General features: G+C 36.2%; 2 protein-coding genes and 1 pseudogene across 2 annotated transcripts; 2 read left to right on the top strand and 1 right to left on the bottom strand.

The window, feature by feature from the left end:
* The first annotated feature begins 505 nt into the window (after positions 1-505).
* On the top strand, positions 506-1,669 carry LOC138163611 (olfactory receptor 5M9). The gene has a single exon (XM_069091053.1). It carries the CDS (start codon positions 731-733, stop codon positions 1,667-1,669), a length of 939 nt encoding a protein of 312 aa, XP_068947154.1. The 5' UTR covers positions 506-730.
* A 1,298-nt stretch (positions 1,670-2,967) lies between these two features.
* On the bottom strand, positions 2,968-4,054 carry LOC138163365 (olfactory receptor 8U3-like; annotated as a pseudogene).
* Positions 4,055-23,050: 18,996 nt separating this feature from the next.
* On the top strand, positions 23,051-26,244 carry LOC138163366 (olfactory receptor 8U3-like). Its single transcript, XM_069090878.1, has 3 exons — positions 23,051-23,966; positions 25,663-25,700; positions 26,158-26,244. Exons 1-3 carry the CDS (start codon positions 23,051-23,053, stop codon positions 26,242-26,244), a joined length of 1,041 nt encoding a protein of 346 aa, XP_068946979.1.
* Positions 26,245-27,775: the final 1,531 nt, after the last annotated feature.

Below are 27,775 nucleotides of genomic sequence, written 5' to 3' on the forward strand. Positions count from 1 at the left end.
AATTGGGTTTATAATAGAAAAACTGGGGTCAAGTTTTGATTCTGTCACTTACTAGATGTGTAACCTTGAACAAGTCACTTAAACAAACAGAATCCATGAAAGGTTTTCTGAACAATTAGGAGTTTGTGCTAGATGAACTAGAGCCATTACAGTTTTGATGGTCTCCAGTATAGGTCTAATCCCCTAAGAAAATGAAAGTATATAGAAAAGGATTAATTTGCTACAAGCAAGGTATGAAGGACCTGTGATTTCATCCATGAAAGAACTCTACTCAGCAATATCAAACCAAAGTCATTTATAAATTCAAGTTTTGTAGAGTTGACTGAAGCATGGAGATTAGGTAACTATCCATTGGTAATGAAAATAAAAAGTGTCACAGGCAGGAGCTGCAACAATCTCACCATTATTTTGAGTACAATACTCTAACTACTTAGGTATATTGCATTTCATGATAGAAGACATACTGAATTAAATCATTCAGGTCATTGTCTTATTGTCTCTCTAGACTTCTGGTGTTCTTCTCTTTCCTGGATCCTTTCTAAAAACTACAGTGGCATTGGGATATAGAGAATGGGGAAAATGTAGAAATTAAGAGAAGATGAAAAGACTGAGAGTTGTTTTAATAACATTAAGGAGGATGATTGATATTGCTGAGAACACTCACATGTTCTCTTTCTCTCTACAGACAATACAAAGCCAATGACTCTAAATCTGAGGCAGTGTTAAGGCAATGCCAAATCCAAATTACACAGATGTGACTGAATTCATCCTTTTGGGCCTGACTAGTCGCCAGGATCTCCAAGTCCTCTTTTTTGTGGTGTTCTTAATTGTGTATGTTATCACTCTGGTGGGCAATCTTGGTATGATTATGTTGATCAGTGTCAGTCCCCAGCTCCAGAGTCCCATGTACTTCTTTCTTAGTCACTTGTCTTTTGTGGATGTGTGGTTCTCTTCTAATGTCACACCAAAGATGTTGGAAAACTTATTATCCAAGACAAAAACCATTTCCTATGTTGGGTGTTTAGTACAGTGTTATTTTTTTATTGCCCTTGTCCATGTAGAGGTGTATATCCTGGCTGTGATGGCCTTTGATAGATTTATGGCCATCTGTAACCCTCTGCTTTATGGGAGCAAAATGTCAAGGACAGTTTGTGTTCGGTTAATCTCAGTGCCCTATGTTTATGGCTTCTCCGTAAGCCTCATTTGCACCTTGTGGACCTATGGGTTGTATTTCTGTGGAAACTTTGAAATCAACCACTTCTATTGTGCTGATCCCCCTCTCATCAAGATAGCCTGTGGTGGGATCCACATCAAGGAATATACCATGATTGTCATTGCAGGAATTAATTTCACATACTCTCTGTCTGTAGTGCTGATCTCTTACACATTTATTGTGGTGGCCATCCTACGCATGCGCTCTGCAGAGGGGAGAAAGAAGGCCTTCTCCACCTGTGGCTCTCACCTCACAGCTGTTACTATGTTTTATGGGACACTCATTTTCATGTATCTCAGGCGCCCCACAGAGGAATCTGTGGAGCAAGGTAAAATGGTGGCTGTGTTTTATACTACAGTCATTCCTATGTTGAACCCCATGATCTACAGCCTAAGGAACAAAGATGTAAAAGAGGCAATGAACAAAGTTATTCAAAGGGCTTGTTTTGTGAAATAATCCATAGAATCCATCGTCTTCAAACATGGAAACATCAATAATTTACTCATAATACACTAGATTCATAAGGGAAGATAGACGTCATCAAGTTCAACATCCATTTCAACAAGAATCACTGCCACTATATCCCTAATAAATAGTCATTTATTTAAAGACCTCCAGGTGGTCCAGTGTCCAGAGCACTAGGCCTCGAGTCAGGAAGACCTTAGTTCTACTCCTACCTCAGACTCTTAATAGTTATGTGACCCTAGGCAGTCATTTTAACTTGTTTTCCTCAGGTTCCTCAATTATTAAGGGGTGGGGGTGTAAAAATAGCATCTACCCCACAGGTTTGATGTAGGGATCTAATGAGATATTTGTGAAGTACCTCATATAGTACCTGGCACCTACTAGTCATTTAATGCATGATTCTTCCCTTCCTTGAATGCCCAAATGAGGGAAAGCCCATTCATTACTTGTTGTAATTTCCCCTTCATTTTTTGATCTTACAACTGAAGAAACTTTTTGTCTTTATGCTAAAATCTATCTAAAATTATATGTAAACATATACTTCATTCATTTTCTTAGGTAAATGACTAATTATAAAGATGCATTTATCCTCATAGATGATGTTATCAATTCAGAGATTTTAATCTAATTTTTAAAAATTATACAAAGTAAAATGTATACTGATGTGGAATCATCTACCCAGACTCTTTCATTTCACTCCAAAGTCTTACATACACAAGTACTATATTAAACTGTTCTTGAAATGTCAACTAGACAGCAAATGGTTACTCATCACCCCCGGGCTAGAGATCTGAGACAGGAGCAAAAAGAGATTTTGATTTATATCTCTGATGGGTTCAAAATGATCTCCTTGTTAATGATTCTCATTATATAGTTCATATTTATACATTGTCACCGCCATCTTGAAGATGCAATTGGCTGAAGGAAATGAAAATCTTTCTCTGCTTGTGCCTCTCACCTGACTTTGGGACATTCATCTTTATGTATCCACAGCCCAAGTCAAACCATTCCCTGTAGGATTTCTAGATGTAATAATAATAACAGCAACACCAATAATAAGTGCCAACCTTCAATCCTACTACAATACTTATGATATGGAAACAATTCTTGTCATTCCCCTCTGGGTCCTCTCCATCTTATCAATATCCTTCATAAAATTTATTCCCAGAAATTAAAACAATGCTACCAATGTGATATTGAAAAAAAAAAACAACAACATGGTTTTGGAGTCAGGTGATTTGGGATTTATCTCTGCCATTACCTGTGTGAGACTATGGGCCTCAGTTTCCTCATTGGTAAAATGGTAGCTTTTCAATCACTTTCTGAAAGACATTTTTCACTTCTTGTTTCCTCAGACAGTAGATCACATGATTCAGCATAGGGATCACCATTGAGGAGAACACTGAGGTCATTTGATCTCTACCCAGCAAATGGTTTCACTTGGGCTACATAAAGATCAATGTCCCAATGTCAGGTGAGAGGCACAAGTGGAGAAAGCTTTACTTTTCCTTCAGTCAATTGCATCTTCAAGATGGTGGTGACAATGTATAAATGTGAACTACATAATGAGAACCATTAACGAGATCATGTTGAACCCAGCAAAAATCAAAATCAAAATTTCAGGACAACTAGGTGGCTCAGTGGATAGAGCACCGGTCCTGAAGTCAGGAGGACCTGAGTTCAAATCCAGCTTCTGACCACACACTTGATACTTACTAGCTGTGTGACCCTGGGCAAGTCACTTAACCCCAATTGCCTCACCAAAAAATCCAGAAAAAAAATCAAAATCTCTTTGAGACTGGTGGCCGAGCAAGCAAGTGCCTTCAGTGGGACATCATAAAAGTAGAAATTATTGATGATATTAGAACCACAATAGATCAAGCAAGAAGGTTACCACAGTGTGAAATAAAATGACTGAAAAACTATTCAGGAAAAGACCTATTACCATCTGTATACAAATCCTTTGAGACATAGCTACCACGTAGAGGAGAGGAATGCAGATGGCCACATTGTGCTTATGTGCCATCACAGTAAGGAGGGGCATCTCAGAAATTAAGAATGTGAGGGGGAAAGCCTCTCTGAGTTGCACAAGCATAGAAAGAAATTCTATTCTGCTTGGTCAAGAAGGTTTTCAAGAACTTGGGGGCTCATGGGGAAGAATAATAGAGGTCAACAAAAGTCAAGTTGCTGAGAAAAAAAAAACATGGGGGTGTGAATCTAGAATCCAATAAAATTAGTGAGATCATAGCAATGTTCCCTGCCATTGTTATAATGTACATGACAAAGATAAGCACAAAGAGGACAATTTCCAGCTCTCTCTTAAGAGAAATCACTAAAAATGAACTCAGTTACCCTGGTGTTATTTCTTCCAGTCATCTACTCCATGATACTCATTTGCTGAAGAAAAACGAGATGCAAAAATAAAAAAAAAATTAAAAAGGCATTAAGTTAAATTTCTGTGAACCTGAAAGTTTTATCAGTCACTACTTCTTTAATATGACATTGCCTGGGAGCAACTATGTGTCCTATATGCCAATTTTGGGGAAAAAACCCACCCATGTTCTTCCCACTCCCACTAAATTTAACAATAGATTCAATCAGCATTTGTTCCAAGAATATTGTGTGTGAGGTTTTAGTTTATTTGTATTGTGACATCTACATTATGGGACAGGGAGAAAGAAAAGTTGGGGCAGGAATTAAACAATTGAGCATATACAGGGATCAATATATTAATGGCCAAAATCTATCCATACAATGAAAAAATATTGACCAGATCATATGGGTGATTAAATTCAATATACATTATGAATGTTTTCACCCAAAATTCTGAAGTGTCTGAGATCACCCAACTGATCTCTATTGCTGTAACTTCTTATTTCCATCTTTGTGTACACATTGAACTTCACAAAAATCCACAAAACTTATTTCTAATCCTGCGAGAGATTTAGGGAGAGAAAGAAAATAAAATTGTTGACTGAATATGTGTAGCAAACTTTGTGGGAATCCATCTAATAATACATTTACTTCAGCATGTCTTCTTTGTTTTGATTTTGGTTTTGGCTTAGGAACGATATGTGCTAGGAGGGGATTTTGATGGCCTTGATATTTTAAAGGGCTATTGATGGCAAGTATACAAAATAAATAAAAAAAGTAGAAATGGGATAAAGAAAAGAGTGGGAAGGAGAGCAATTCATTTGGGCCACTTTCCACTCAGCTGGTCACAGTCATCTGTCTTTGTTTTTAACTTAGAGGATCATACTGAAACACCACAAGCAATGGAAACATAGTTCAGTAGGGGAAACACTCATTCTGGAGGCAAATGCACAGTAGAGTTTATAGAATGTTGGACTTTGAATTGGGAAAAGATGAGTTTCATCTTGCCTGAGACACTTACTAGCTGTGTGACCATGTGCAAGCCACTTACATTTTCTGTGCCTCAGTTGTTTTCCATCTATAAATTAAGGAAGTTGGATTAAATGACTTCTAAAGGTCCTTTCCAGACCTAATTTGATGAAACTTTGAGCGTCTCTTTGCTTGGGCAAAAGATCAGTTTGATTACAGATATATGTCAATAGAACTGCCATCTTCCCTGCTTACTTGAAATAGTTTTTTTTTTTCTCTCATGAGAAACAAAGTGTAAAAATATATGAGGCAAGCTACATTGGTCATCTCATAGCTGAGATGATATAAAATGAGGTAAGACAACCTGGTAGATAGATGGGGAAGGTGACTTGGGCATAGGACCACCATTCCAATTCCCAGGAACAGAAAATAATACCTTTTTTTTTCTTGTGATATGTCAATAAGCCAAGCGTTTGTGCAACCGACTCCATTGCTGCTTCCTAGGACTGGTTCCCATTAAATTTTGAAGGCTTTTTTATTTATTATTATCTATATTTCCTGATGACCAGGTTCTATTCAACCTCCATTTGTTTTGATTATGGTTCCCCAAATTAAAACTGGAGATGGAAATGGAATTAAGGGAAGGAGGAGAAGTAAGGGTGGGTGAAGTCAGTGAAGAGAAATATACCTGGGTGTAGCAGCAAGCACCCCAAGCGCGTCCTCAGGGTTTGCAGCTACCACAGGTTCTTGGATCTGCTTTGTTAAAGGAAAGCAACTCAAAATGGGTTAACAAGCTTACTTTAATCAGTCAGACATATATCGTTTACCTTGTTCAGGAGAAAAGGTCAGCACCCTGAACCTCAAAGTATACAGGCATAATTATCAAGACAGAAACATCAAGTAGACAGATTTCCAAACTGTCCAACCATTACATCCATACCCAGTCAACATCTGGGTTTCCACATTCTGGGTTTTTCAAAGCCGGGGGACTCTCAACAACGGCTTCCCATAATTCAGATCAAATCACAGAACACTTCTCAAAGTGAGTCCCAAAAATAAAGCTACACATCAGGGCTTATATAGCCTTCTCCTGGCTCAGAGAATGTAACAACCTTATTGACTCACTGGCCAATCAAGAAGTATCTACTGAAAAACAAGCCTCCCACCCCAGACTCCAGGTGCACTTTAGCCTAGGGGCAGGGAAGATCTTTAAATCTGCATTTCCATTACACTGGGGCCTTCCTAAAATAATAGAGAATGAGTGTTAGTCATCAATTAGTTCAGAAAAGACTTAAGATATAAGTCGCGGTTATGAAAGGGTTTAAAAATCCAGGGTTTTGTTATTTTACTTGTTAAACTAACTCCTCTTCATAACGTCTCTCTTTTGAGAGCACCACCCTCCTTGCAGTTATATAGGTTTAAAAGCTTGGAATCATCTTTGATAGGAAGGTTGACTCCTTCTTGCCTTTTCTTTCTTCATCTTCACCCAATTCAATCAAATGTTCAGTCATGTTGCTTCCATCAATATAACAGCTCTTGGTGATGTGCATGGCCTGCAGTCATGGGCAAAAACACCCCAAATTAAAAAAAAAAACCCTCAAAGAAAAAGTTGAGAAGTACATTGTGGGAATGATTAGAATGCAGCACCTCCCATACAAGGAATTGAGACAAAGTGGGGTAAGAGATTACAGCAGAGTATAGTAGAAATTTGAAAAAGATTGGCTAGTCACATGGTGAAGGTGAGGAATAAACCATAGAAAACCTAGGTGATCCATTGAATACAATGCAATGTCAAGAAATGTTCTGAGCTTGTAGGGTAGACTCTCTCTAGTGAACTTAAGAGAAATTATGCTCAGGAATTGTACCCATTGAGCAGGCATAGCAAGGAAGAAGAGAAGGAAGGAAGTCTTTATTAAGCATCTATTATGTGCTGGGCATTGTGCTAAGCACTTTAGAAAAAACTCATTTGTGCCCTCATAACAACCAGGAAGAGGAGGTGGTATTATTATCCCCATTTTATAATTTGGGAAAACTGAGGCAAAGTGGCTAAGTGACTTGCACAAAGACACCCAGTTAATAAGTGTCAGGATGATTTAGAACTCAGATCTTCTGTCTCTAATTCTAACACCCAGTCCATTGTTCCACCAAGCTGTATACATGTTTTTTCATCTATGCTGTTTTACAGACTATACACATTGATCACAAATTATAGATCCAGAGTCATAAGAACCCTTAAAGGTCCTCTAGTCCACTTCATTTTACCTATGAGGAAACTGAAGCAGAGAGGGGTAAGTGGTTTGCCCAAGGTCACACTGGAATTTATTGGAAGAACTCAGATTTTAACTGGAGATATGTGACTCAAGTCCAAACATTCTTTCCATTGCCCTATACCACCTCTAGTACAATCAATGAGATACAAATACATCCATGTATGGAAGTAATCTCTCATATCTATTCCCTTTTTTTCTCCTATTATATATATATATATATATATACATATATATATATAAAAAGAGAGAGACCCTATTTTAATAGTGTTCTAATAATCATCCCTACATTAGTCCCTTTCCTATAGAATTCATCATCTATATAATTGTCAAAATTACCTTCCTAAAGCATGCATCCGATCACCTTGCAAAGGTTCCTTAAATCTAACTTTAGACAGTTACTACCTGTGGGATCCTGGGCAAGTCATTTAATTTCTGTTTTCCTTAGTTTCCTCATCTGTTAAATGGGAATGATAATAGCACCTATGCCCCACCAAAGTTGTTGTGAGGACCAAATGAAATAATAATCATAAAGCACTTAGCACAATGCCTGGCACATGTTAAGAATTACCTTAGCTCCTGCTGTTGTTGTTATTGTTACTACTGTAATGATTACTACTACTGATGCTATTGCTACTACTACTACTACTACTACTACTACTACTACTACTACTACTGCTACTACTACTACTACTAACACTACTACTACTACTACTACTACTACTACTACTACTACTATTACTACTACTACTTCAAGGATAAAATACAACTCCTTAGCTAGGCTTTTAAGACCTTTGGCAGTATGGCGTATGCATACCTTTCCAGGCTCATTCCATGTTATTCCTTTTTTATGTATTTAGTATTCTTGGTAAACTACTTCCCCAAACTTGCATAATTCACATCCCCTACCTCCAAAAAGATGTAGTATGCACAACCTCCACACCCTGGTAAAACCAACTTTGTAGATGACTAAACTTGGGAAAACAACAAGCCCCCAAATCACCAGTGAGATAGGAGGATGTCCATCCCAAGTATATTAAGATTTCCTTTATTGGCATGGATGGACGAGAACGATATTTTTTAATGATAATGAAGGTGTTAAAAGCAAGCATTGTGGAATGCTTTGAGCTTAGTCAGACATTGAAGATGACAAGGTCATCCACTGCATCCTGGGCCATCGCCAATCTTGATTTTTGTATTGCCATTGGAATTGAATGACTCTGGAAGAGAGAATGAGGCTAATAATTTTGTGCAACTCTGCCTTACTTAAATCTGATTCACACACAAGTACAGATATCATTGCACAATGTCATTGATCCTCTTCAAAAATGAAGGATGAACAGCAGCTCTCATCATCCGTAATGAGGATTCTTTTTGTCTTTTTACTTGCATTCTTAGCTTAGGTGCCTCCTTTTCCATGAATCCATCATGGACTATGACTTCTTTCCCCCCTCTTCAATTTTCTTGAACAAAACAATCTTTTTTCTTGTTCTAGTCTCCCAGAAGAAAGTATGATCCTTATAAAAATGAATTGTTTCATATTTTGTCTTTGTATCTAGTGCTTAACACAGTCCATAGTAGGGGCTTTAAATTGTTTGTTAAATTGAATTCAAAAAAGATTTATTAAACAACTGCTATGAACCAGGCATATTTTCTATGCTCAGATGATACAATGACAGAAGAGAAACTACCTTTGCTCTCAAAGAGCTTAAACTGTCAGAAAAAAAATGATATTCACATATAAAATATATTATACAATTATGTATAAAATATAATAACCATAAATCAGAGCATCCTGGATTTTGAGTTGGAAGGGATATTAGGATACTGATTCCATGTACCTCATTTTACAAATGAAGAAACTAAGGCCCAGGGAAGTTTTACTTTGTGCAGAGTTATACAGCCAAAAAGTATCCAAGGAAGGGTTCAAACCCAATTCTTCCTCACTTGAAGACCAGTTCTTTATCTACTACACCATACTCTCTGATTTTAGGGGGAAATCACTAGCATCTGGGGATGCTTAAGAAATGTCTCATGTTGAATGTGCCATTTGATGTCAATTATGAAGGATGGAGATAAGGAGTTAGGACATGCCACAGAGAGGGAACAGTTTGCTCAAAGATCCAGAGATAGGATATAGAGTATCAGCTATGAGGACCAGCAGGATAATCAGTTTGGATGATATAGAACATGAAGGAATGTAATGTGCAATCAGCTTTGCAAGGTATCTTAGAACCAGACTGTGAAGGCCTTTAAATGCCAAACAAAGGCGTTTGTATTTGACCCCAGAGGAAAAAGTGAGAGACTAGTGCTTCTTGAGTTCTGGAGTGACCTAGTCAGATCTGTTCAGAATATGAATGGCATTTTCCTGCCTTGATTGAATTCTACTCAGTGGATATTTATTGCACATCTGAAATATGACAAGCGTTGTTGTAGACACTAGATTTATAAAGTTGAAATATGATGATCCTTCCCTCAAGAAGTTTACATTCTTAAGTAGAAATGGAGGAGAGGAACAAAATTTATCACACCAAATGAGGAAATTATACTAGATGGCCTCTGGGATCCTTTAAATTTTAAATCTATGATCCAATAATCCTATTTATATGAATATAATGCAAAGAAAAATGTGATAAGGCTAAAGAAGAGATCCAGACAAAAAACTGCTTGAGAAACATTTGAGGATGGAGAGATACCTTTTGGATCCACTATCCTTCCTTAATCTTGTCCTACACCTTTTAAGAATTAGTTTAGGTGCCCATGTTCCTCCAGAATACCTTTTATGAATACTTAACATGCCTAGTCTGTCTGTTCTCTCAACTTCTCTGGTGCTTCTGATCTGAAGCCCTTATCAGACACTGTGGTGCAATGAACTGGGCCTGGAGTCATGAAGGCCTGTATTCAAGTACTGTCTGAGACACTCTGGGCAGATCACTTAACTTCAGCCAGTCTTGGTTTACTCAACTATTAAATGGGGATGATAATATCACTTACTAACCGGGTCGTTGTGAAAATCAAATGAAAATTCTTGTTATTTGCTTAGCATAGTGCCTGGTAGCTAGGAGGCACTTAATAAATGCTTGTTCCCTTCCTCTTATCTTTATATGTATGCATATCACATCATTTGGTCTAAACAGTGAGGTCCTTAGGAATAAGGATGGAGCCTGGACAAGGTATATCATTGGTACAAGGAAATCCCAGGCATGGAAACTGTATTAATCTGGGGAGTGGGGGTTGGCACCTTTCATTCATCTTACAGACCTGGGACATAGAGGTCAAGTGACATGTCTCGGGTCATTTAGACTGCATGAGTCAGAGATGGAATTTTAACCCAAGGACCCTTGGTAACAAAACCCATTCTCAATGTAGGATGATTCATCCTTCTGTAAGGTCAAGGACTGATAGCTCAAGCATAGTAAGCATTTGAAAAAAAAGTGCCCTATCCCACAAAAGGCTTTCCATAATCACCTCATTGGTAGTTTTCTCCCTTCCCAAAATTTGCTTGTATTTACTTTGTATATAGTTGTATATAAATATGAGCTGCATATATGTTTGAAACCAGCCCCTTTTCCTGCACCGCCCCCCCTCAATAGAAGGCAAGTTCTCAGAATTTAGTACTAAGTTCTTATCATTTAGAGTTAGGACATACAGTACAACTCTTCCCACTTTAGTTGAGGAAATTGAGGCCTAGAAGGGTTAACTTGCCACAAATTGAAATGGAGAGCAATCCCAGGTTCTCTGATTTCAAATCCAGGACACTTTCCATGGCACTATATCGTCTCACTTATAAATGTTTCTTCAGTGTAACTGAATTGAACTTATTGGGTATAAAAGATATGTTGGGCATTTCATTTGAGTGGCATTTCATTCATCTCTCCATCCTCAAATGTACCTCAAACTGCCATTGTCAATTTGCAATGTATTACTAGAAAATGGGTAAATGGATTCTCATGAAGATTATAAAATCACTGTAGTTAGAGTGCAAAGAATTTAATATTCCACCAAAGGCAAGCCCCTCATTTCATAAATAAAGAAACCAAGGCCCAGGAAGGGGATGGGCCCCACCCAAAAGGACCCAGACAACATATGTCAGATTCAGGATTTGAAGCCATTTTTATGACTCCAAACCCAATGTTCATTTCACTATATCCCACTTCTTGGGGACGTTAGGAGATATCACTATCTGAGTGTCCATCATTCCTTCATATGCCAACTTTAAATTAATCGACCCATTATTGGTCATGTCTAAATGAAAATCAACTGTGATAAAGTTTGCTTACAACTGATGATGAAAAGCCTCTGGGTCCTATTATAAAGTTAGTGTTTGCAAAGAGATAATTCCCTCCAGTAATGACTATAAAAAAGTGAGGCTGACTTGGTTAATAGGTTTCTAGGGGCCTTATTATGCAGCCAAGTTTGTACAGAACAACTTAATTTAATGCATCCCTTTGAAAGTTCTATGTAATATTCCCAAAGAATTTCCATTAAAGATAATGAATGCAGCAGAACACTTGAAATGCTGTCACACCTGAGGCCTCAGTCCTGTATCCTCTATTAAGGAAAAAGTGATTAACAGAGATAATTTAGTGATTCTCATTAAGCTCATCCTTTGGTGATTTTTGATAAATTTCTGAATTTTTCTTAGCCTCAGTTACCTGCTAAATGTAGGACAATGGAAAAAGTCCTGAATCTGGAGTAAGTGGACCTAGGGTCAAATCTCAATCTTATATTTACTGAATGGATGAGATCAGGCAAGTCATTTAACTTTTCTAGGGCCTCAATTTCCCTTATCTGTTAAAATGACACTACACCACATGGTCTCCAAGGTCCCTTCTAATTATGCATAGATGATATGGTCTATAAAATCACCAAATTATCACTAAGATATGGCTCTGCTGTATAAGCTACAGAACTGATTTATCTTAGGTCTCAGTTTCAAGAACTAGTTCTTATGTCTATGGCTAAGTTGAAGTTAGAAAGGCAGCTCCTTCCTATCTACCAGCTATCTAAATAAGAGGAGTCATTCCAAATACCTAAACCTCAGTTTCTTCATCTACCAAAGTGGGCATATAACAGCTATACTACCGAACTTACAAATTTATTGTGAGAGAAGCATTCTATAAATTAGAGATCAGGTTATAAATTTTAAAGGCCTGGAGAAGTGTGAGTTATTATCATCATCAACTCCACCACCACTAACACTGTCATTCTCATGAACATTTCCTTATTCCCATTTATCAGTTAGGCTCCCTATCCTCTGACTCTCACCATATCATTTCCCTCACGTTATTTGTTTTCATTGCCAGGGATTGTGCAACTGCATGTAAAGAATGGCCCTCCACATAGACAATATAGCCTAGGTGATGGAATCTGAGTATCAAACCATATTGTTGAATGCTTAGATATCTCCTTCATGAGATGCCTGAAATTCACAATTAGAGATTAATTCCTTTGGCGATAGCAAGTTTTTTCACAGTATACTTTTTGCAAATTTCCTTATTCCTAAAGGCAATAAACTACAGAATCTCTTTCAGACTAGTATGAATGAAGGTCAGATGCCCCTGTCCTGTGATGGAAATAGAATAACATGAGCACTGAACACTTGAGGGCAAAGGCTAGTTTGAAAGGGAAACAGAAAAGGACCACACATACCCAAAGTACATCATTATTATTTCACTAAAGAGGCAGGCTTATCCAATATTTATATAAATTGAATAGACAGATGATAGACAATTTAAAGAGAGAGAGACAGAGACAGAGAGAATGAGAAGAAAAAAGGTATTTTAAAATCTCCTACTCGGTTCTATGTACTAAAAGTATAAAGACAAAATTGAAATAATGTAACCTATTGAGTTCAGATCACATTAAAAATTATAAAGTCTCTAGGGTGTGAAAAATCCCTGAATTACAACAGCAACTTTTTTATAATGTGTAGCCTTAGAGAGCGGTCCGAGGTACTGAGGAATTATTGGGTCACACAGTATATGACAGAGAAAGAATGTGAACCCAAGTTTTAATGATGCCAAAGGTGATATCCACTCCACAATACTGCTTGTCATTCAAATAAATATATATATGAATATATGTGCATATGTGTGTAAAGGCCGCATTGTGTATTTTTTTTTTATAATTTGTATGTTTATGCTAAAATATAGTATAGCAGAGTGTGGATACAAGGTCTAACCTTCCAAATGGGGATACTTAGGTTTGGGTTCTATCTCAGAAAAATGCTATGTGACCATGGGAAAGTTCTTTCACTTCTCAGTAAGAACCCTTGCTGAACTCTAAGAACACACACACACACACACACCCACATGCCCAAGCCCACATACACACATATACAAACACATACACAGACATTCAATCACTTTCACTGAGACACAATGTAGAGGAATGAGTAATGAATTGGAAGCAGGAAGAATGAGTTTCAAATGCTGTCTTTAACATTTACTATGTAACTATACTTGGTTCACTTAATTGCTCTAAACTTTACTTTCCTCAAGCTGAATGATGCAATTTTAACATATATAGGAGGATTGTTGTGAGTTTCAAGTGAGAAAATAAATATCACTAAAGTGCTTTGAAAACTTTAAAGTTATATATATAGATATATCTATCTATCATCTATCTATCTATCATCTATCTATCTATCTATCTATCTATCTATCTATCTATCTATCTGTCTGTCTGTCTGTCTGTCTGTCTGTCTGTCTGTCTGTCTGTCTGTCTGTCTGTCTCTCTGTCTCTCTGTCTCTCTGTCCGTCCGTCCGTCCGTCCGTCCGTCTGTCTGTCTGTCTGTCTGTCTGTCTGTCTATCTATCTATCTATCTATCTATCTATCTATCTATCTATCTATCTATCTATCTATCTATCTATCTATGTCAGTTATCTTTATTACATTTGGTTTGATTTTTTCAGTCATTCTTTTTTCCAATTGTGTCCAACTCTTTGTGAGCCTGTGCAGAATTTGCTTTGGAAAGATACTGGAGTTATTTGCCATTTCCTTCTGCAGGACATTTTACAGATGAGGAAACTGAGGCAAACAGGGTTACATGACTTGCCCAGGGTCACATAAGTGTCTGAGGCCAGATTTGAATTCAGGAAGATGAATTTTCCTGACTCTAGACCTAGCACACAATCCACTATGTCACCTAGCTGTCCTCTGGTCTGATAGCTTCTTTTTAATCAATAGTCACATTCACTTCCCACAATATCTGGGATAAATACAGTACTCTGTAAACTTGTAATTACAGTTGGTTTAAATATTTGACCCACAAAGAATTGTTTTCCTTGTGTGGTGTGCCTTGTACATTGGTTCAAATTCAATTCTTTTCCATATGCATTTTCATTGGGTCTGAAGCCAGTTTGTTAGTGATATCTTCCCATTGCTGTGCTATTTTTAGTATGGCCCATATTACATCTCTATAATAGTCTCAATCTTAAAAAAATATCCCATTGATTTTCCCCCATTTTGTGTGTCATTTATAATTTTTACCTGGTAATGTGCTCTAAAATCAGGTAGGAAAAGCCTAGCTTTATAACATATCTAGAATGAAAAATCACTTCTCTTTAGCACTTTGAAGTTCATAGAGCATTTTTCTTACAACTAACTGGAAAAATAGTATTTTTATTTCTACCTATTGTAAAAATGAAGAAACTGAGGCATAAGGAAGGATAGTGATTTTCCCTGGGGTACATAGTCAATACATATCACATCTAAAATTGGAGCACAAGTCTCCTGATTTTGAGCAGAGTCCTCTTCCCATTTCATCATAATTCCAATTATCTAGTTCTTATTCTTTATTTTTTCCAATAAATTTTATTTTATTCATTAAAAAATTTATTTATTTACTATTAGTTGACAACCTTCAGTTCCACAATCCCTTGACTTTCAAATTTTCTCCCCCTCCCTCCCCACATGGAAGCATGCAATCAAATATAGGATCTACAAATACCTTTACATTAAACATTAGTCAAGTTATAAAGAAGGATGATAATCAATGGAGTGAATAATGAGAAAGAAAAAAACAAAACAAAACAAAAAAGAGAAAAAAGCAAATAGATTGCTTCAATCTGCACTCAGACTCTGTAGTTCTTTCTCTGGATGTGGATATCCCTTTCCATTGTGGCTCTTTTGGATTTGCCTTATAACCTTGCATTGCTGAGAAGAGCCCAGTCTATCAAAGATAGATTGTGTCTGTCAATCGTGTACAAAGCTCTTCCAGTTCTGCTCTCCTCAGTGAGCATCAGTTTATATAGGTGTCTCCAGGTTATTATGAAGTCTGTCTGCTCCTCATTTCTTACAGCACAATAGTATTCCATTACATTCATGTACCATAACTTGCTTATCCATTCCCCAATTGATGGGCATCCCCTTGATTTCCAATTATTTGACACCACAAAAAGAGCTGCTATAAATATTTTTTATATAGATGGGTGCTTTTCCCATTTCTATGATCTCTTCATGACATAGTCTTAGAAGGGTTGTTGTTGGGTCAAAGGTTATGCACTTATTTATAGCCCTTTGGGGATAGTTCCAGATTGCTCTCCAGAATGGTTGAATCAGTTCACAACTCCACCAACAATGCTTTAGTGTTCCAATTTTTCTGCATCCTCTCCAGCATTTATCATTTTCCTGTTTTGTCATCTTAGCCAACCTGACTGGTGAGATGTGGCATCTCAGAGTTGTTTGGATTTGCAATTCTCTAAGCAATAGTGATTTAGAGCATTTTTTCATATGCTTATAGATATCTTTAATTTCTTCCTCTGAAAACTACCTGTTCATATGCTTTGACCATTTATCAAATGGGGAATGACTTGTATTCTTATAAAATTGATTCAGTACTCTGTGTATTTTAGATAGGAGGCCTTTATCAGAGATACTGGTTGTAAAACTTCTTTCCCAGTTTTCCACTTCCCTCTTAATACTGGTTATATTGACTTTATTTGTATAGGAACTTTTCAATTTAATGTAGTCAAAATTATCCATTTTGCATTTTATAATGCTCTCTAACTCTTGTTTGGTCATAAAATCTTCCTTTCTCCATAAATCTGACAAGTAAACTATTCTTTGCTCCCAGGTTGCTTACAGTATTAACATTTATACCTAGATTGTGTACCCATTTAGACTTTATTTTGGTATGCAGAGCAAGATATTGGTCTATGCCCAGATTCTGTCACACAATTTTCCAGTTTTTCCCAGCAGGTTTTGTCAAATAGTGAGTTCTTATCCCAAAATCTGGGTTCTTTGGGTTTATCAAACAGTAGATTACTATAGTCATTGACTGCTGTGTCTCATGTACCTAAACTATTAAACTGATCCACTACACTATTCCTCAGCCAGTACCAAGTAATTTTGATGACTGCTGCTTTGTAATACAGATTAAGATCTGGTATGGCTAGGCCACCTTCCCTAGTATTTCTTTTCATTATTTCCCTTGATATTCTGCATATTTTGTTCTTCCATTTGAATTTAGTTACTATTTTTTCTAGCTCTATAAAATAATTTTTTCGGTGGAGTGATTGGTTTGGCACGAAATATGTAAATGAGTTTAGGTAAAGTTGTCATTTTAATTATATTAGCTTGACCCAGCCATGAGCAACTGATTTTTTTTTCCCAATTATTTAGACCTGACTTTATTTGTGTGTAAAGGTTTTGCAAGTCTGTTTATATAGGTGCTGGGTTTGTTTTGGCAGGTAGATTCCAAATATTTTACAATGTCTAGAGTACCTTTAAATGAAATTTCTCTTTAATCTCTTGCTGTTGGATTCCATTAAAATATATAGGGATGCTGAAGATTTATGTGGGTTTATTTTATATCCTGCAACTTTACCAAATGTATTTATCTCACATATTTTCTAATTGATTTTCTAGGATTCTCTAAGTATATCACCATATCATCTTCAAAGAGTGACAGCTAAGTCTTTTCTTTGCCTAATTTGATTCCTTCAATTTCTTTTCCTTCTCTTATTAATACTACTAACATTGCTAGTACCAAATTTTATAAGAGGGGTGATAGTGGACATCCTTGTTTCATCCCTGATTTTATTGGAAATGCTTCTAGCTTATCCTTATTACATATAATACTTGCTGATGGTTTTAGATAGATGCTACTTATTATTTTAAGGAAGACTCCATTTATTTCTATACTTTCTAGTGTTTTTAATAAGAATGGGTGTTGTATTTTGTCCAAATCTATTCTGCATGTATTAAGATAATCATATGGTTTCTACAAGTTTTCTTGTTGATATGATTGATTGTACTGATAGTTTTCCTAATATTGAACCATCCTTGATTTCTTGGAATAAATTCTACCTCATCAAAGTGTATTATTCTCATGATAAGCTGATGTAGTATTTTTTTCTAATATTTTATTTAAAATTTTTGCATCTATATTCCTGAGAGAAATTGGTCTACAATTTTCTTTCTCCATTTTGTCTCTTCCAGATTTAGGTACCAGTACCATATTTGTGTCATAAAAAGAATTTGATAAGACTTCTTCTTCAGTTTTCCCTATAGTTGTCAATGTTATAGATGAATTTCTCTAAAAAATTTTCAGCTTTCTTCAAAAATATTTGATTGGAATTTTCATCAATATTTTTGAGACATGTATATATACACATATATGTTATATGGAAATATAGAAAAACTTTAGCACACATATATAAACATGATAATCCATTGCAAGCAATACATTATCTATTCATAATTATCTCTTCATGTTATTTCTCTTTCTGTACATTTTTCTTTTCTTTTTCTTTCTTCCAGTGTTCTTCCTTTTCTTTCTTCTTCCTACTGAAATATATAATTTGTATGGAACAAATATCATTCCAATTAACTTAATAACCCATTATTTGTACTTTTTTGCTGTTACATACTTAATTTCTCTTTGCTATAATGTTTTATAGCTGCACTGCTAGTATAGAGGAAAGAGATAAAGCATTTTGTGAGTTATGTTTATTTCTTGCTGCATCCACTGGATTTTTGATTTTCTCTAAAATATTCTCATTTAATTCCTTCATTTTCCCTAAGTATATGCTTTTGTCAGTATTTAGGAAGATAGTGGCCTGTCTTTCTTATTTATTTATGCCCTTTTAATAGTGAAAATGTATGGACAAACTTTCAGTCAGAGAACCTGAGTTTAAATCCTGGATCTGTTTGTTTACCACCTATGTGACCATGAGTAAGTGTTTTCCTCTGACTGAGCCTCAGTTTCCTCATCTGTAAAATAAGGCAGGTAGAGTAAGTGATCTTTGAGATTTCTTCCATGCCTAAATTTTACATTCCTGATGTTATACTGTTTTTTCCCCTTTTCTGACAGTTTATTTCAGTTTTGCTGGGATTTTTACTGATATATTTCATTTCTTTTGGGATTTTTAAACTTCATAGATTCATATATTTTACATATTTTTCATATCTTCTGATATATAGTGTTTTACTTCTATTTTTTTATTTTCAAAAAGGGAAAGATAATAATTACTTCAGACAGTATTTCACACCAAAAAGGAATAGTTAATGAACACTGGAATAGAGTATAGAAATTCTTAGAGAAATTTTAAATATTTTTTCATTGTAAATGTATATTATTAAATATTTGAGAGTCACTTCATTTTTTACAAATTAAGGGTTTATGGCAACCCTGCATTGAACAAGTCTATCAGCAACATTATTCCAACACCATGTGCTAACATCATGTCTTTTTGTTATATCTGGGTTATTTTCACAATATTTTAAATATCTTATTGTTGTTATTATTGTTGTTGTTGTTGTTTTTATATATGCTGTGGTGATCTTATGATTTTATGGTTGGAGAAACCATAAATAACTCCAAGATTCTAGACTTTAAGCAGAATGGGTGATATTACACCTGGAGTAGGGACAAATTTTTCCATGGAAAAGGATGTTCAGCTTTGAATATGTTGAATTTGACATAACAAGAGACCCTCTCCATGAATGCGTCCAGATGGCTTTTGGAAAAATTTTACATAACAAGAATCCCTCTCCATGAATATGGCCAGGTGGCTTTTGGAAAAACAAACACATGCTGTTTATTGTACAAATTAAAGATTAAGAAACCACCTGAGTCTGTTTCCAGAAAACATCAATACTTTTCAAGATATGATCTGAAAGACAGTAGGAGTATCAACAGGGAATAGATACCAATGGGACCAAGAATCAAAGCTATATGTATTCCTACTGTAGTTATTAGACCTGAAGAGCCAAAGAGAATGCTCAGAAGGGGACAGTTTTCTAACTCCAGGTATAGTGGATGTTACTATAGTTTCTCTGGGCTTTTTCTTACTTTGTTATGCATACATTTCAAACATAGCTTTAATTTATGGAAAAAAACAAACATTTCCATAATATAGTACCATAAAAAGATGAGTATCCATGGGAGTGCTAATCAACTATGCACAACTTGTTATTTCTTTCAAATATATAACAAAATTATCATGTACATTTCTCTTTTTTTATTTTTTTCTTACCTTCTCACCTACCCACTCTAGATATGACCACCATTAGACATAAATATATGTGTATGTATGTATGTAAGATTATTCTATGTATCTTTATGTTCTTTCACTGGATGTGCACAGTAGCTTTCCCTTTCATTCATTTTACCCAATCTGGTAGGTGTAAAATCATATTTCAGGGTTGCCTTCATTTGCATTTCTCTAATCAATAATGATTTAAATAATTTCTTCATATGACTATAAATTGTTCTGAAAACTAACTGTTCACATCATTTGACCATTTATTAATTGGAGGATGACTAGTATTCTTATATATTTGACAAGGTTATTCATATATTTTGATATATTCTTCATATATTATGATATGTATAGTTTGGACTTTTTTATTTTCAAGAAGAAACAGATAATAATTATATTGGACACTATTTCATATCAAAAAGGAATAGCTAATGAATATTTTAATAGAACATACAAATTCTTAAAAAAATTATTATTTTCATTATAAAGGTAAATTATTGAATATGTGAGTGTCAGTTTCCAAAATTATGGCTAGTCCACTGTATTTGAATCCATATTATGCTATTACTAGTGTAAGGGCAAGTTGCTTCACCTACACTGCCCTCAATGATCTTCATCTATAAAATAAAGTGGGTTACAATAGATTACAAAAATCTTTCTAACTTTATGCTAATTATCCTTCAAAGAATTGTTGGCAAACTCTATACTCAGAGAGGGATAGAGATGGGGACACGGATGGGGACAAGGATGCATATGGAGTACAGGAACTGGGACAGGAATATGGATAGGTACAAGATTGTGGATAAGGATCTGTGATTATATTGTTATTCAGAACTCCAAGGTAAGGAAATTCACTCTGTTAAAGCTAATCCAAACATCTCTGCAACTTAAAGTCATAGAGATTTGCCTAGACCACTGAGATGTGGATCATGCAATTGGTATGTTTCAAAAACACTATTTGAACTCCAGTCTTCCTGACTTTGAGGCTGTCCCCTACCCATAAAATCACACTCCCTATCCCTCAGTGATATAATCTTAAGTTCAAATGTGAAAATCAAAAGTGTTTGATCCAGAACAAGCTTATATATTTTTCAAATCCCTCAGTTAGTAGGTTTCTAGCCTCCATTACAGTCCATAGCCAAGGCAATGCTTGATTTACTTACCCATGCATGGTATTAGTGATCTTTACTATTACAATAGCTCCATTATTGGCCCAGGACAATATTCACTGGGGTAATGAATAGGAGATACACAGAATCCCAGGATTTATGATGCTGCAAATTAGAAGTAAAATGGACCTGAGAGATAATGTTGTCTAACCCCTTCCTACTAAAAATGAAGAAAGTTTAACCACATAAAGAGCATAGATTTGAACTTATGCTTTCTGATTACCACTCCAATGCTCTTCTCCCCATCTCCTGTAGGAAGCCAGGTTTGCTGACATCAGGGCACTCATAGACTCACAATTTATAAGCAGTAATGAATGCAGTTCTGGTCGGCTGTTAGTGATAGTGTGCTGTGTTCTTTGCTGTGATCTGCCTTGAGAAAGGGTACAATTTAAATCTAGACTGGAAATGATAGTTGTTTTATTCTCTATAGTGAAGTGGAACAGAGGACCTTGGTTTTCAAGCCAAGGATCATGATTGGAAAACAAGCTGTACATCTTGCTGCTTGAACATGGGCAAGTCATTTAACTTTTCTGGGATTCAGTTTCCTCAGCTGTAAAATTGTGACATTGACAAGATGTCTAAGGGGGCTTATATTTATAAATATGTGAATTCTTCAGGTATAAAACTGACAAGAACACTAATAAACTATTTTTTTTACACAAGCTATATTTAAGCACTGGAGACTTCATTTTACCCAAGTTGAAAAGGCACTAGATAAGAAAAAAAAATACATTTATTTCATGTGACAGATTTTTTTAGCTGCATAAAAATGTTTCCTAAGCCATACTTTTTAAACTATGCTTTTATTAATACATCGTTTTTTAAATTGCCTAAATGTCCCAAGCCCTTCCAAATAACAAATACTTTTTTTGAGGGAAAAGAGAAAAGTCATTTCAATACATTTTTAAAAAGTCTGCAAACCCATTGCACATTCATGGAACTTTCACCTCCAAAAAGGAGTGGGGAGAGATGTTTTCTTGTTTGTTCATTTTCAGATTTCTTCTTTAGTGCCATGCATATTCTTTGCAATTTTGCACCATTGTTTTTCACTGTTTTATTGTGGTTGTGCTATCCATTTACATTGTCGTAGTCATAGAGTATGTCATTTTCTTGATTCTGTTCAGTATATGTTGCATCTGTTCATATATATCTTTCCATACTTCTCTGTATTCATCCTTTAACCATTTTAATGCTGTATTTCAGTCTTTATTAGCCTAACCAGTGTGAAAAATCTAAAGGAATGACATTTGCATTAGAGCAATAAACAGCAAAACAACAAGAGTTTTACAAAATAATGAGAAACATGTCAGGACAGAGCAATAGTATTTAAAAGAACAAATTCAAACAAAAAAGCATTATCAATAACATAGACACATCATTGATAATATTAATGTCATTGTGGTTAGTTATTAGAGAGCTGAACTGTCTCTGAAACATACTGACTGTGTGACCCTATAAAAGTCACTTGACTTTTCAATACCGCGGCAATTCTCCAAGAATATGAGGTGTATATCAGGTGTCAATCTTTATTGTTAGATGGCAGTCCTCTGAATACACATACACACACACACACACACACATCCTGTCTGCACTCTGAGATTACAACCCATTAATACTTTTTATATCTTCTTTGTACATCTGTTTTCATGTTGTCTCTCTCTTTAGAATGTGACCTTGTTGAGAACAGGATTCCCAGGGCTTACATTGGTGCATGACATATAGAAAGTTCTTAAATAATGCTTGTTGTTGTCTGAGTTTTCCTTATACCAATAAAAGCAGAGGTTTGTGCCTAAAACAAAGAGCAAAAACCACAGTTTAGTCATGATTAATCATTTCCAATAATCATATTTCCTTATTTCCAGTTAATTCAAAGGAATATTGTTTTTCAGAATAACAGAGACCCAGATGGAAGAGTGTATAACCTCCCAAACCCAATCATGTCTGAAGTCTTAATAAAATGATACTAGTCTCCAGCTTGTTTTTACTGAAAGTGGATTGTGCCCTTCAGATGTCTGAAATCTCATCACAAAAATAAGAAATTCAATTTCATGATCAAGGGAATTACACAACTCGGTCTTATATTAGGGTAAAAAAGCCCGAGACATGGCAAAAGGCAATCATTCTGAAGTCACTGAGTTCATTCTTCTGGGCCTCACCACCCGTCCAGAGCTGCAGGTTGTACTGTTAATCACATTTCTCATCATCTATTCTGTTAGTGTTGTGGGAAATCTCGGCCTGATCCTACTAATCCAGGTCAGTTCCCACCTTCACACACCCATGTATTTCTTCCTCAGCCACTTGGCCTTTGTGGATTTTTCTGTTACTTCTGCCATTACCCCCAACATGCTCATTAACTTTGTTCAGGAAACCAATGTAATTTCTTTCCACGCCTGTGCCGTCCAGGTCTTTTGTTTCATTTCATTTGTAAACATTGAGATGTTTCTCTTGGCTGTGATGGCCTATGATCGCTATGTAGCCATAGGTAAGCCCCTGCTCTACTCTGTTGCCATGTCTCACAGGCTCTGTGTGCAGCTGGTAGCTGTTCCTTACATATACTGCTTCTCTGTGGCACTTTTTCATACCATCATCACATTCCGCTTTTCTTACTGTGCCTCGAATGTCATTAACCACTTCTACTGTGACGACATTCCTCTCTTAGCCCTCTCCTGCTCAGACACTCATGTCAAAGAAATCTTGATCTTTGCATTTGCTGGATTTGACATGATCTCTTCCTTGTGGATTGTCATCATCTCCTATGTCTTCATCATTGCCGCCATCTTGCGGATCCGTTCAACAGAGGGCAGACTCAAGGTCTTCTCCACCTGCGGTTCCCACATGGTGGCTGTCACCATTTTCTATGGCACACTGATCTTTATGTATTTGCAGCCACGGTCTAGCCATTCACTGGAAACAGATAAAATGACATCAGTGTTTTATACCATAGTGATCCCCATGTTGAACCCCTTCATTTACAGCTTGAGGAATAAGGATGTGAAAGAGGCTCTCAGGAAAGGCCTGGGAAATAGCAGGGTAGTTGTTCGTTTAAGACATTGTGGCAATTGAATTAACTTACACAGCAGCAGAAAACTGCCAAATATCCTGAATAGTTGGGTTTAGAATGTAGTTTTGTTTCTAGAAAATAGGACAATATTTATTGAGTATATGTTATTAGCAAGACAATATGATGTTAATTTTTTCGCAAAAAAGTAACAACTAATTCTACATGGCCTTGAAATAACCACTGTCTAGTACCCCAGGAAAATGGTAGCCTCCATCCTCAGTGATTAATTCTGCTAATTTTCTCCTAATCAAATTTTGAAATTAATGCATATTATAGGAGCAAGGCAGCACAGTGGATTCTGTGCCAAACCTAGAGTCAGCAAGACTCATTTTGCTGAGTTGAAATCTTGCCTCACACCATTTCCTGTGTCACATTGAGGCAGTCACTTAATGCTGATTGCCTCACTTCCCTCATCTCTAAAATAAGCTGGAGAAGAAAATACGAACCAAACCAGTATCTTTTCCAAGAAAACAACAAATAAGCTCATGAAGCATCTACATTAATAAAAATGATGGAATAACAAGAATATGTGCTGCCTTCAGTAAAGTAAAGTTCTCCAAGTCAGGGTGACTTGATTACAAATCCTGCCTCTAGCTGTTCCTCTTTGTGACCACTGGGAAAGTTTTTTGACTTTGCTCACAATAAGTTTCCTCACCTATAAAATCAGTGCAATAATAGTACTTATCTCACAGGGTTTTGAAACAAATCAAATGAGAGAGAATAAGTAAAGTATTATTCAAACCTAAAAGTACTGCATAAATGTTAGATATTACTGAGCATGACTCAATCCATTGGACAGATGCATTTGACATTATATTTATCTACAGTGGCCCATCACAGAAGATGCACAATAGGAGAAGGCCCTCTTCCTATAGAAGCAGTGGAATGCAATAAAAAAGTGTCCTCAGCTGATTGCATTATTTGTCTCTGCCACCAATAACGTGTGTAAGCATAGGTTATGGGAATGTATATTGGTCATGGTCCATAAAATCATACCTCTAGACCTGGAAGAGACCATCTGATCCAAAAGTCTATGGAAGGGCAAAGTGGTTCAGGAAAGGAAAAGAGAAGGTCAAAGGTTTCATTCTATTATCAGTGAGATCAGACTAATGTTTTGACACTGAACTTACAGAGGAGGCAAGATATGCATATGGAATGGAGGATGAAAGAAAAGGAAAGAAGGAAGAAAGGGGAAGGAAAAGTCAAGAAAAGAAGGAGAGTAAGCAGGAAGAAAGAGTGGAAGAAAAGGAGACAGAAGGGAGAGAGGAAATAAGGATTTATTTAGCACCTACTATGTTCCAGAAACCATGCCAAGCTCTTCACAAATATTATCTCATTTGGTGCTTCCAACAGTCTCCATTTTTTTACAGTCAAGGAAATGGAAGCAATATAAATTAAATGAATCAACCAGGGTCATGTAATTATTGAGTTTCTAAAGCTAAATTTGAACTCAAGTCTTCCTGACTCCAGGCCTAATGAGCTATCTACGATGGAACTGTTTTTTTTTTTTTGGTTGTTTTTATTGCAGGTGAAAACTTTATCACTCATGAAGTGAGGTCAAACTAGGAACAAGCCCCTTCAAATTTAGCTTGACTGATTCTAGTTGGCATATAGGTTTTCAGCAGGCCAACATTTGAATGTCTTCTGAGGTACCACCGCATACCTATTAGATTGACTAAGAGGACAGAAAAGGTAAATGACAAATATTGGTGGAGATGTTGGGAAAATAAAACATTAATACATTGTTGGTGGAGTTGTGAACTGATTCAACCATTCTGTCGAGAAATTTGGAGCTGTGCCCAAAGGGCTATAAAAACATACATAAAAACTAAGAGGTTTGTATCCCAAAATAAATTTTAAAAAAATCTAAAAGGAAAAGGATCTATATGTGCAAAAATATTTATACCAGTTCTTTTCTGGGGGCAGAGAATAAGAAACTGAGGGGATGCCCATCAATTGAGAAATGACTGAACAAGTTGTGGTATATGATTATGATAGAATCCTATTTTACTATAAGAAAAGATGACCAGGATGCTCTCAGAAAAACCTGGAATGCCTTGCATGGGCTGATACAAAGTGAAATGTACTGTATATGAAGTAAAAGCAATAGGGTAAGATGATCAACTTTGAATATCTTTGTTATTCTCAGCAATACAATGATCCAAGAAAATTCCGAAGGATTTATGATGAAAAAAGCTATCCACCCCCAAAGAAAGAACTGATGGTGTCTGAATAAAGAATGAAGTATACTTATGAACTCCATTTTTCTTGTTATTTTTTAATCTATGCTTTCATTCACAATGTGATTATTATGGAAATTGGTCGCACTACACATGCACAACCTATATCCAATGACTTGTCTTTTCAAAAGGGGGTGTAGTGGGGAGGGAGGAAGGGAAATAATTTGGAACTCAAAGTTTTAAAAATAAATGTTAAAAGTTGTTTTCACTTGTAACTGGGGAAAAATAAAATACTAAATATAAAAGTATAGTCATTTCAAAAACTATTTCTATTAATATGTATAAGGCACAGCGGCAAGGGCACAGGGTTTGGAGTCAGAATGACCTGAGGCCAAATTGGCCTCAGACACTAATTAGCTATGTGACCATGGGCAAATCATTTAGGCTCTGTTTGCCTCAGTTCCCTCAACTATAAAATGGGGATGAAAATGTCATGTACTTGCAGGATTGTTGAGAGGAACAAATGATATATATTATGGGAAATCACTTAGGTCAGTACTGTGCACATATAAAGACTTAATGCTTGTACCTTTCCCTCCCTTTCCTGTATATAGGACTTGATATTTTTCCAGAACTTTTTCCCATTAATTATCTCACAGAATATCTAAGTCAGAAGGACAAGAAACAGCTAGTCAAGTTATATTAGATGAGGAATTCCTTCTCCAACAACATAACCAGTCCAACCCATTTGAAGACTCCTTGTTCTGGAAATCCACTATTTCCCTGTATAATCCAATCCTTTTCTGTTAAGTGCTTATTATATATCAGACACTGTGCTAAGCATCAGGCATATTTATCAAAGTAAAAAGAGATAGTCCCCTCAAAGAGCTTACATTCTTTCAGTGAATGACAATATATCCAATGGGAGCTGTAAAGGGGGGTGTAGAAGGAAAGGGAAGGCATCAGTTGTGGGGGCATGGTACAGAAGGCCAAAAAGTCATGAGTAGAGGTATGAGATGAATGAAGAAGAGAACATGGCTGGCAAAAGTATTTCCTCAGATGGGGGAAATTAACAATCTGAAGAGGAACTGATTACTGTGACAGGATCTTCCAGGATGACTTGACGATAGATCATGTGAGATGAGTCACACTAGAGAAGAGTCAAGGATGTGTGATAGTAATGGAATGTGGAGATTCCCCTATATTGGGCTTGGTTTTCAAATTGATTGTATTAAAACCCAGAGCTTGTTAATCCCACCTGTGGGATGGACTTTTTGATGTGAAAAGAAAGTCCTGAAGTGGGAGGAGCTGGTGATGTAGATTTGGAGAGACACTAGAGAGAGGCGGAAGATCTTTTTTGGAAGCAGCACCTCGTGGAGAGAGAGAGAGACTAAAAAAATTGCTGGTGGCCGCTTTGAATTGCCCTGGACTTTTGAGACCTGCCCCCTGAGCTGCCAAGGACTGAGGAGACATGGCTGTTTTGCTGGTACTTTGTCTGTCTGTTTTGATGTTATTTTGCCAGATTTGTCCACTGGTGAAAGACTGTCCTGTTGAAGAAGTCCTGGAACCTGGCATTTGGTTAAGAAG

This window comes from Petaurus breviceps, unplaced genomic scaffold (genome assembly GCF_028583685.1).
Source record: "Petaurus breviceps papuanus isolate PSGF00001 unplaced genomic scaffold, PetGlider_PUasm1.0 188, whole genome shotgun sequence".
NCBI classification, from domain to species: domain Eukaryota; kingdom Metazoa; phylum Chordata; class Mammalia; order Diprotodontia; family Petauridae; genus Petaurus; species Petaurus breviceps.

Excerpts from the sequence above, each read along its gene's own strand:
- LOC138163611 (XM_069091053.1), top strand. The coding sequence starts at position 731 with ATGCCAAATCCAAATTACACAGATGTGACTGAATTCATCCTTTTGGGC.
- LOC138163366 (XM_069090878.1), top strand. The coding sequence starts at position 23,051 with ATGGCAAAAGGCAATCATTCTGAAGTCACTGAGTTCATTCTTCTGGGC. Across the intron at positions 23,967-25,662 it reads GGCTCTCAGGAAAGGCCTGG|ACCGCATACCTATTAGATTG; the intron begins GAAATAGCAGGG and ends TTCTGAGGTACC. Across the intron at positions 25,701-26,157 it reads TGACTAAGAGGACAGAAAAG|CAATACAATGATCCAAGAAA; the intron begins GTAAATGACAAA and ends TGTTATTCTCAG.